This window comes from Mercenaria mercenaria, chromosome 7, assembly GCF_021730395.1.
Source record: "Mercenaria mercenaria strain notata chromosome 7, MADL_Memer_1, whole genome shotgun sequence".
NCBI lineage: Eukaryota > Metazoa > Mollusca > Bivalvia > Venerida > Veneridae > Mercenaria > Mercenaria mercenaria.
Window position 1 is genome coordinate 59,903,286 of NC_069367.1, and position 12,272 is coordinate 59,915,557.

Consider the following 12,272-nt stretch of genomic DNA (forward strand, 5'->3'; position numbering starts at 1 on the left):
CTTCACCGTTTTTGTGACGTAAGTGTGCAACTCTATCAATCTGAAAAAAGCTGAAGGGGCAATTTGATCTGCAAACAGTAGTAAAATTAACCACGTGGAAATTGCTACATTCTCTATTTCTCTAGTCTCTAGGGTTCTGTGAACTTCATTAACTCATTAACTCCTCCCGGCAAATTCATTTTTTGGAGTGCAGTTGTTTTAATTATTTAAAACAATACAATTTTATTTCTAAATATTTAGCTTAGTAGGTAGAGCGTCGGTCTACAGATCGCGGGGTCGTGAGTTCGATCCTCGGGCGGGGCCTATGTTCTCCGTGACTATTTGATAAACGACATTGAGTCTGAAATCATAAGTGACAAGTCCTCCACCTCTGTTTCATGTGGGAAAGTTGGCAGTTACTTGCGGAGAACAGGTTTGTACTGGTACAGAATCCAGGAACACTGGTTAGGTTAACTGCCCGCCATTACATGACTGAAATACTGTTGAAAAACGGCGTTAAACCCAAAACAAAGAAACAAAATAAATAATTACACCAATTGATAAAGAATGATTCAATGTGTACCAATGCAATTTGTATAATGTTTTGTACAATAGTTGATTCAAAACTTTGAAAAATGTCTCTCTGGTGTGAAGTATGCATAATTTATATCAAACCTGCCCCTAAGCGCCATTTTCTGTTTTTTGCAAACTGGGGGTAGAATCTTTATTTCGATCCTCTCAGGTTTCAGTTTCAGTTTCTTTCAGCAGTCATGATACATAGCATGTAATTTGATTTTATTTAAATTTTTCTAAAGTATTTTTTTCTTATAACTCAATATGTAGTGAATCTCTAAAAATAGATTCACTGCATCGGTTGACTGAGCACATATACATGTGTACCAACAGCCCGCATTGATTGTTGTAAACAGCTAGTTAGTATAGTGTATTTACAGCTAAAGGACACACTTTTAGTAACGATGAAAATTTTGTGTTTTATTGTGCTTCCTCTTTTCTTTTTCTCGCATGGATTGTGCCAGGTAAGATTCATTTAATAGTTAATTATCGCGAAAACTACGTACGCGCTTTCAGGTATTGTGTTATTAAGTAGCAGATGATATAAAGTAATAAACGTGTTTATCATTCCTGCAACGATCTGTTCATATTATTTGGTCACTCAATTCAATTTTATTTTTAAATATTTATTTTAACCGTAAAATTTGTAGTTTGCAAATAGAGCTATATTCATGATTAAATGTCGTGCAGTAACAGTTGAGAGTTTAAATGCTAATAGCGTCTACACATTTGTATAACAAGTTTATCTCTGTATGTGTTCAGTGTGTATATCCATATTTTAAGCCTAATGCAGTCCAGACTGGCGTGTTCTGTCATATTTCTGATATACAAATGTTCGTAATTGATAGTGGAAGCAACTCCAGCAGGTTGTTTCTATATTGACATTTTATTGCCCCTGGCTCCGAACATGTTCAGATAAAATCTGCTGTTTCAGAGGCTTAAACTTCACTTAATACAGAGAGATTTATTTGACAACCTGCGTGATGAATGCCTTTGTACTATGTATAATAGTCCCAAAGACCTGCCATAACGCGTATCACTTTATAAGTTCATTATCATTGATATTTTACATTTTTTTATTTTCCATGTCGAAAAAAGGCTTTGATAGTAAAAATGCACAGGAGCCTGAAATTATATCAAAAACCCACGAAAAGGCTGGATATGAAAAAAGACCCCCCTTCTATATAAAAAAAACACTAAAGGAATGCAACGCATTCACACCCACCCACCACGAGAAAACAACAAAATTTCAAAGTAAGCAGTGCGATTGTACTCGGGTGGTGTAATTGTCTAAAGGCAACTAAAATATATGCGAAACTGTGTTTAGTTTAAACATATTTATTCCCAAGAGTACATAACATAGATTTGTATATTTACAACAACAAGTTAACATGATACTAAGGAAAGGATAAGAATGAAAGACATGTCTTATAGAATTCTTCTCCTTAGGCGGACAATAAAGTTTGTATGTAAACACAAAAGAGCATTATATCATATTATACTCGTAGTGGGAATAGGTCGTGATACAAGTATCTGTATAGTGTAAAATGATAATGATAATTAAAAATAGAAAATAGAACAACGTTAAGTACTAAAGACTAAAGTAATCAGAAAGAGGAAAGGCAGAGAAAGATAGAGGGGGGGGGGGGGGGGGGAGTATTGTCTCGGAATGAAAGGAAAGGCATCACGAAAATCTCTTACTCTCAGATATGTAATTTTGAACATGCGTGAATATTATAGTATTATCCTGGTCTGAAAGGAATGGGTTTCCAAAGAGCAGTGTGTTGAGATCAATCTCATAGTTTTGTAGATTAAGTAGTAAGACGTTACGGCAAGCACTGTATAATCTACATTCGAAAAGGAAATGGAAGTTTGATTCAATTTTTCCACACGTGCATAAAGGAGACGGAGAAATGTTTTTCATAAAGAGGTGATGGTTGAGGGCACTGCATTTAGTGCGAAGTCGTGCGAAGAATTTGGAGTTTTCTGCTACCAACGTAATAATACTGTGGCGTTTTCGTTTTGTTTGTAAATTTGACTTTTAAAGGCTGACAAAGTTGAGCAGTTGCGAACGTCTGCTGGTAGTTGGTTCCAATCACGAATGACTGAAGGTAAAAAGGAGTTGTAATATAAAGCAGATTTGGCATGTATATTATGTATGTCATCAGAGTTTCTTAGTGAGTATCGTGGGTTACCAGCGTCGGGAATCAGAGATGAGAGATAATCGGGTGTTTGATTTGCCTGCATTTTATAGAATATAACGAGTTTGTGCTTGTATCTTCTTTCCGATAGGGGTTCCCAATTGATTTCCTGGTGTAGATTTTCCAAAGAGATGAGTTTTGTTGTCCCAGAAGCAATACGTGCACACTCGTTTTGAATTTTGTCAAGTTGATCGAATTCGTACTGGGCACAATTGCTCCAAACAACGTCAGCATACTCTAATATTGGCCGAATAAAAGATGTATAAATAACTTCTAGGGATTTACGGTCTAGTGAGTACTTTAATTTACGCATGATGTTAACACGTTTCCATGCTTTGTCTGTGATGTAGTTGATATGTTTATGCCATGTACAATCACTAGAAAGAAAAACACCAAGGTGTTTATGCTCAAGGACCCCAGGTATTTCTTGATTGAACATATGTAGAGGCGGATGTTGCGGACGGTTACGTTTTCTGGTTACAAGAAGAGATTCAGATTTAGATGGATTGAATGTTACTAACCATTTGTTGGCCCACGACGAGATTGTCTGGATATCTGACTGGAGAAGAGTTGCGGCTGAATCAGGCTGTTCTACTATTACATAGAGGCTAGTGTCATCTGCGAAGAGATTTATACAAGATCTTATTTCTTGTACAATATCATTAATAAAGATAAGAAATAGCAGAGGTCCCAAGATTGACCCCTGGGGAACTCCTGCTTTAATGTGAGCCCATGATGACTGAGTGCCAGGAAGTATAAACCCGTTGACGCCTATCTGATAGATAACTTTGAAACCAAGAGAGCAAGGGTCCAGTAATACCTGCATATTCTAGTTTGGATAAAAGACCTTTGTGCCATACTTTGTCAAAGGCTTTACTTATGTCAAAGAAAACGACACGAACTTCCAGCCCATCATCAAGAGCTTTGCAAAGTGTTTCGTAAATGAGGACCAGTTGATTGACAGTAGAGTCACCAGGAATGAAACCGGACTGAGCTGTAGTTAGAAAGTTGATATCTTGAAGATGATTAAAGACGTGCTTAAAAACCAGACGTTCGAACACCTTTTCAGTTGTGTTTAAAAGAGAAATTGGCCGATAATTGCTTGGAAGTGATGCATCGCCTTTCTTGTGAATAGCAGTTACGTGGGCCTCTTTCCAAGCTGACGGCAGTGTACAAGATTGTAAAGATGCATTGAATAATTTACAAAGAGGGAAGGAGAGCTCATGTGAAATTTCTCGTAGGAGTCTGTTACTGATACCATCTGGTCCAGCTGCTTTGTCAACTTGTAATGATTTGAGGACATCTTCAACTTCGACTGGGCGTAGAATTAGATTAGATAGAAAGGACAAGGAGTTGGGAGGGCCAAGGTCAGGTGCTTCTCTATTGTCGTCGTCAATATTTGTTTGCTGAACAAAGTAGTCGTTAAGAAGATTAGCCTTATCAAGGTCAGAGTATGTTATTTGGGTGGTGTTAATGTCTTGAAGAGGGGGAATGTTTATCTTATTTGGTTTAGAAATAAAGGATTTAAGAGTTTTCCACCAATCCTTGGACGATAGAGAACCGCGTTTGAGTTTGTCAGAAAGTTTAAGAAAATAATTTGATTTGGCCTCGCGTATCAATAGGATTGTTTCGTTTCGAACTGTTCTAAATTTTGCCAGTAGTGTTGTGTTGATGTTATTCTGGCCTTTCTGTATAAACGTTTGCGTTTACGTATATTTCTTCGAATGTCATTTGTCATCCAAGGTACATCAAGGGGTCTTACTTTAATAGTCTTGTTAGGAATGTTCTGTTTTGCAAGGTCAGATATAGTTGTTATTACTTTATTGGCATATGTGTTGATATCTACATCAATGTAGTTATCCCATGGATGATTTTTGACAGCATCTCTCAAACTATCATAGTCACCGCGGTCGTATTCCCAAATAAGTCTATCAAAGCAGTGGCGTTTTGGTTTTTGAAATTTAAGAAGTCCAAATACAGGAGTGTGATATCTTTGTTCTTGGTCAAGAAAGTGTTCACCAACACCAGAATAGAGAACGCTGTTCTTGTTGGAAACAAAATAAGATCAATCAAAGATTCGAGGTTCGGTAAAATGAGTTGGCTGATCAATTAGTTGCTCAAGATTAAATTGTTGTGTGATTGAAGTAATTTTGCGATTTGTTTATCGACTGAATACATTGTAGTTGAAGTCACCGGTTATTATGACATCAGATATATTTGTATCAATTGCAAGACCGATAGAATCCTCAACAAGATTGTTGTAAATAGTATCAGAATTTGGAGGACGATAAAACACTCCGAACAGAATATGTCTGTTACTGTGTAACGTTATTTCCACCCATATACATTCCAAACGATTCAACTCTAAATCAAGCCTCCTCCGATAGTGAAGACTGTCTTTAATATACAAGATAACACCGCCGTGGGTATCACCCACCCGATCTCTGCGTTCGGGCGTATGAAAAGATGATAATAGCAGATCTTCTGTAGGAACAGAATTGTTAAGCCAAGTTTCCGAAAAGGCGAGAATGTCAAAGTCACATAGTTCTGTGTAAAGGATATCAAGTTTGTGCTGTATACTTTGAACATTGAGGTGGATAAAAGAGAGATGATTTGGAATGTTTATCATTTCTGTTGATGTGGAAGACACCGATGAGTAAGAGGAACTTGGACCTGGATTTGAGTGAACATCTCCAGCGGTTAGCAGAAGTAGAGATAACCATGTGTAAAAGTTTACTACAAACAAAACCTTGAGAAGGAATTGTGTAAAACGAAGGTTAGTATAAAAATTCTTAGTGTACACAGAGACTTTTCTTAGGTGATGCTTGTTGTGTTTCTGCTTTTGAAAATATATTATATACGTGTAAAGTGAGAACGAATTTTCAGGTAAACTAGAAAAATGCATCAAAAACAAGATATGCATAAACATTGGGAAGTGCCCTTGGAATCTATATGAATGCATGACGGCTTCTTTTGAGATTTTGTTATTCATGTAACTGAGTAATAAACAGTCCAAACAGTAGGAAGACTTGAGAAGCCGCCATAAGCATTACAACTAAACCAGGAATACTATGATGCGTGAGAAGGAATTGCCAGCAAGTTTTGGACTGAGAAAACGAGACAGGTGTGATCGTGATGGAATAGAGAAAATATAGTGAGAAAGAAAAATAGAAAAGCATTGGTATCAAATAGATGAAGGGATTTTACGAGGGACAGATTCAACAAAATTACATTAAACAGTTCATTTGACAATGTTTTAAATAAATGAATACGGACAGATGTGGTGTTACCGTAATGATTTACTGTTCATGTTAAGTTATGAAGTGATGAATATTCCTTACATTTGGTAAAATACATGATGTTACACAGTAGTTCAAAAATGTGATAATGATTCAAGTAATATACAACTATGAAGGCTGCAAACGTAAGTAGAAATAACTTATCATTTGATGTTAGTGCACAATGTAGAAATAACTTATCATTTGAGGTTAGTGCACAATGTTATGCTGAGATAGTTGCAACTGATGAGAAAAAGGTCTAGAGCGAGAAGACAAAAAAAAAAAAAAAAAAAAAAAAATCAAAGGCGGATACAGAAATGCCTTCCGAGAAGAATTCTAAGGACTCGTAAATAGTTACATAAACAAACAGAGAAAATGTTATACATTCCTAGAACAGATCTAAAAATTGTACTACTTTGTTTAGGAAGGGAGGTAAATCAGACACAAACGATTAATCAACAAAAATACAAGATACACAAAACAATAGCTACTACGTGACATGGTATTTTATCACTGAAATGACAAATAAAGCCTGGTATGTATACATATTTTGCTAGCAAATACATGTGTACGCTAAGACCGTATACTGTACTTTAATTGGTAATAAGTTCATCGAATTTACACAAAACATAGTTACTAGAAGAATTCTAAGGACTCGTAAATAGTTGCATAAACAAACAGAGAAAATGCTATACATATCTAGAACAGATCTAAAAGTTTGGAAAGGGAGGTAAGTCAGACACAAACGAATAATCAACAAAAATACAAGATACACAAGACAATAGTTACTACGTGACATGGAATTTTATCACTGAATTTTATGACTAAAGCCTGGTATGTGTACATATTTTTTGCTAGGATATACATGTGTACGCTAAGACATTATACTGTACTTTACTTGGTAAAAAAAAAAATTCATCGATTATTACGCTTGAACTATGTACAATTATTTACTATTCGGAAATTGACAGCAAGGAATGTAATAACCACAGTGATCAACTCAAACTCAAAATCGTAAATATAAATCACAGAAAACTTGTATTCAGTAATGCGACACGTACATATTTCTGTGATTATTAAGCAAATGTATAGAAAATACTCATTAACTGAAACCGCCGATTGTGAAATAATATATATAAATGGCATGCCGGTCGTATGGCATACAGGTCATACAAATGTATAGATTGAAATACTCATTTGTTGAAACCGAAGATCGTGTAATAACATACGATTATTGAATGTCGACCTAGAGGCCAAATGCGTCGACTGTTAACCGACAAATCCTGGAACAAATACTTAATAGATAAGAACACAAATTAATCCTCGTATTATATTTTAGATATTGTTTACTGGTATCTTTATCGTATTAATTAACACGAAATCAACGATTTCAGCAACATTTCCTTCGTCGTCCAAACCATTGCGTGATGTCACACCTTCATGTATTTTGGTGGCAGGGGAGTGCAGATTTGCGAATTCCACATTGACGTGTGGGTACCAGTGTTGAATAATCCATAGAAATCTCGTTTTTGCTTATTTTTCTTTGAAACTACTATGGACTATTGCAGATACTATAGACTACATAAAGACGACTCTCCGGTCCTATGCACCTGTCGCTTTCCATGCCAGATGTAGTGAAAATTGGCCAAATCACCCAAATTTTATAGACCAAAATTAGCCTAACCGGGCCTCACTTTGAACTCTGCCATTCATCCGTTTTGTATTTTTAAATCCAATTTCGTAGCATATATGTATAGTGCGAACATAGATGCATACCCAGGTGGTGTGGAATGTGTCTCCCAACCAGCACTTTATTTCCCTAATTTTCACTTGAAAAAAAGTGGATGGATAACAGCCGAGCGTCTGGTCGACTTTTTGTTCCGATGTTTATGTTTTAGCCTCAACCGGAAGTACGGAGCTAGAAATTTTAAAACACCCGCCATGTAGAATCATTAACCGTTCCTCATTCCCCAGATATATTAAAGAATTAATAATGATAAATAACCAGTAAGATAGATATGCCTTTATATCTACCCTGTCCTGTTTATACAGAAAATCGACCGGGGCCAAACTACGAAACCGCTCCCCTGCCACCTTTCTGCACCGGAGTTAATAATGCTTTTGTGTAAATGCCAATATCCGGTCCGATCCGTACACAGTTTAAAATAGAACAGAACAGCATCGTGTAAACAATGTCATACTGTAATGTAATTTCAAAAAAGGTGCTAGACTATTGTTTTAAAAGACTAGATTATTCAATGTCTTGGAGAAAATATATTCATACTCTTTACCTTTTAAAAATGTTGAAATATAAAACTGACAAGTTATCGTAGCTCTAGGCAGGTTAAGACATAACACCAGGAAAACTACATCTTAATTTGGTAATCAACAGTCTGGCCGGTGCATATAAAAGATCTATGTACTAGACATTCGAGGAGGCAAGGCGGCAGAGCCACCAACCGTGGTTCTGCCAACGTAAGTCAAAATACCATTATGCCTCGTTAGGTTACCTTCCAAATATGTAGATTTCATGAAAGACAACTCAAACATAATTAGTTCTTAACATTTTACAGTAGCTAAATATTATTTGAAAGATGGACACTGAGACAATAAAACTACTTGTATTAAAATACTTTCTTTAACTACCTGAAATTAAATAAACATCAGAAATGAACTATTGTGTCTTCGATCTTATATATGTGTGTGAAAGTTCTACCGCAGGTAACACTGGTGTCATGTGGATTTTAGAGGCCATTACGCTACAAGACGGTTTTTGGTATCCGAGGACCAGGACGTTCTCTGCGAGATTGTTGCGGCCACGTATTACACGAAGTACTCTGCCACTATACATCACGCCGAACTGTGAAGACGACACGAGCCACTAGATCTTCGAAAACGCAAGTAGAAATGTCTATTTTCCTTTTAAAAGTTTTGGGCATATTTTGGGAGAAAAAATAGTTGAATTCAATCTAGCACGAAATGCAATTTAAAATTAAAACTGTTACTGAAAAGTTTGCCTTAATAAAATTATGTATCAAAATAGAGTTATGTATAAAAATACTTACAAATCTTGTAAGGTTGAAAACTGTAAATTAGCTAAATCGGGCAGACGAAAGCTGTCAATATATCAATGGTTATAAAACAATTGAAATATTACTTCATAAAGATATCGCCATAAGGTTTTAGGTTGTTTGATTTTTGACAAACCTAATATATGCTTTTTTTCTAAAGGTATGCATTAACAGGCGATGCCTATTAAGAAAGATATAAGACAAACAGTAGAGTAAACTTAACTGTTTACAAATAAAGTAGAAAAATACAAAAAAAAAGAGAATAAAATGAAATTACAAATGTAAAGTACATGAAAAAATTATGCTGCTGGCAGTTTATCTGTTTGAGGATTTTTATTAAAATTACAAGTTGTATGTTATGATAAAATTAAAAGCAAGTTCAGTTGTCAAAGTAACGTGTGGGAAATGTCATTTATGTTATAAAATTCAAATTACACCTGTCAAATATTAGTTAATATGTAGGTAACTGGTCAAATTTGCTTCTGGCAGTTCGCATGTCAAATTATATTTTAACATACCTGTACTTAATTTGAAATTCATAATTTAGACTATACTTGTTTTAAAAGTATTTTGGCATCATATTTTTTGGAGCATTATTTAGATAGAATGTTTGTATGGGGTTTACTGTTTCAAAAGAATGAAGGTTCGGATATTGTGATTATAGTAAATGTAACGTGGCAGAAATTAAGACCACGGCAGACACAGGAAATGTGTTTGATGATGACCTGTGAGCAGTGACTCACAAAGAACACTAGATTAGTGTTATTTTAGGTATAAAGGCTATGCTAACAGAAGCATGGGAAACCTATAGAATATACCTATTGAATAGTAGATAAGTATGTCTACGTAACGAACGTATATTTTTTATGAGCAGTGAACAATATATATGCATTTTGTCAACGTTTTGTTTTGAATTAATATGTTGATATATTTATCAAGTTGACAGAATTGATAACTTTTCATGTTAACCGAGCTTGTTGCACGTGTACAAGTTGACGAGTAGTGTGGAACATTATTAAAACTTAATAGATATGTAGAGAATATATCTTTGATGTGCACAAGTTATTCATATGAAAAGTTAAAAATACAGTTCATCAAAATAGAATTTAAAACGCATGGTAAAATAAATGTAAATGAAAATAGAAGATGATTAATATCAATATTTTCTTAAGGGCAAACATTTTTTATTAAGGCCTTTCACCAGCTGTCAGAAAGTTGGTATGTCATGTCCTCTTGTATTGAAACCGTATAGATCTAAATATAAATTACACAATATTAATATTAAGGAAGTAATAAATTGGGTGCAACTATTTTGTTCAAAATTTCAAAAACACGTAAGGGGAAAGGAAAATGGGCGAAGACACTTGCTATGTGTGCATAAAAATGCTGTGCAAATTTGTGAAATATTAGAAGTCATCATGGGAAAAATCATTGAAATAAAATGCAAAGTCATACTGGAAATTCTGTGAAACAAAGAGGAAAATAATTCATATTCAGATTGGGAATTTTGTCGAGCTCATGACACGGAGAATTCAAATAGTCGTTTTCACATGGACTAGCCTTCGAATTAAAAACTCCATGGAAATATATATCCATAAAAACAATGAATGTTTACAACAACCATGGTGACAAGATAATAAAATCTTTATAAGTTTATAACATGCGTCTTGATGGACATTTAAGCATGACCTAACAATTTTAATTTTAGACGGAGAAACTCTTTCAAGATCACAGCCGAACATATAAATGCCATTGGGAATGAGCTGTCGAAATTCAATAACAACATGACATTTGCTGATCATACTTTTAGTCAATTTCAGTATATAATAATTCACCGATGAGGTTACACAGTACATGCCGCTTGATGACACAGCCTACAACATGACGATGACTGCACGTAATACCACTGGGCAACGACGAAACACAGAATAAATAGTCGCGTGGAATTTTATGTACAATTGTATTACCATTTCAAATATTTACCCATCGCGTTTTGAATTTTTGTTAGCTCTGTGTCCATCAATTTTTGTTTTAAATCTGTATATTTGTCAGCAAAAACGTCTGATATTACCAATAAGAAACAAGCATATGTGTTCAAACACCTATTTTTGCATTACAATTCATAACATTCAAAAGTTTCCGAGGATAGTAAAATACCTTTTTTTTCATTGTTTTTTTTTCCGTGAAGAAATGAAGGAATTTGTAATGTAATTTCAAAAAAGGTGCTAGACTATTGTTTTAAAAGACTAGATTATTCAATGTCTTGGAGAAAATATATTCATACTCTTTACCTTTTAAAAATGTTGAAATATAAAACTGACAAGTTATCGTAGCTCTAGGCAGGTTAAGACATAACACCAGGAAAACTACATCTTAATTTGGTAATCAACAGTCTGGCCGGTGCATATAAAAGATCTATGTACTAGACATTCGAGGAGGCAAGGCGGCAGAGCCACCAACCGTGGTTCTGCCAACGTAAGTCAAAATACCATTATGCCTCGTTAGGTTACCTTCCAAATATGTAGATTTCATGAAAGACAACTCAAACATAATTAGTTCTTAACATTTTACAGTAGCTAAATATTATTTGAAAGATGGACACTGAGACAATAAAACTACTTGTATTAAAATACTTTCTTTAACTACCTGAAATTAAATAAACATCAGAAATGAACTATTGTGTCTTCGATCTTATATATGTGTGTGAAAGTTCTACCGCAGGTAACACTGGTGTCATGTGGATTTTAGAGGCCATTACGCTACAATACGTCATTTACAACACAACAAATATTTGATATCAGAAAACTCATTCCGTATCACCAAGCGTAGCTGAGCAGCCATGATATTCTTTTTTTCTGTTATGCGAGGCTTCCGTCAATGGTTGAGTTACTTCCCCTATTTTGTGAATGCTGGAGTTAGTTCCCATATTGGGTTTTTCCAACATGATTTGCCCAATCATTTTTTTTTATTTAATTGTTAAAGAAATTCAAAGATGTAATATTTATTGAAAGAAATATTAGAAATAAAATATGACATATACAGATATTTTTTACCTGATTCTTGAAACTATTTTTTATTCTCTCCGGTGCAGAAATATACATGAAGGTGTGACGTCACGCAATGGTTTGGACGATGAAGGAAATGTTGTTGAAATCGTTGATTTCGTGTTA

General features: G+C 34.8%; 1 protein-coding gene across 1 annotated transcript in view; it reads left to right on the plus strand.

Annotated features, from left to right (window-relative positions):
• Positions 1-885: 885 nt before the first annotated feature.
• LOC123554086 (sodium/potassium-transporting ATPase subunit beta-1-like) overlaps positions 886-12,272 on the plus strand; it is a 35,336-nt gene continuing 23,949 nt past the window's right edge. The window contains exon 1 of the mRNA XM_053548490.1: positions 886-1,016. Coding sequence (XP_053404465.1) covers positions 957-1,016 — 60 coding nt within the window. The 5' untranslated portion in view covers positions 886-956. The remainder of the gene's footprint in view (positions 1,017-12,272) is intronic.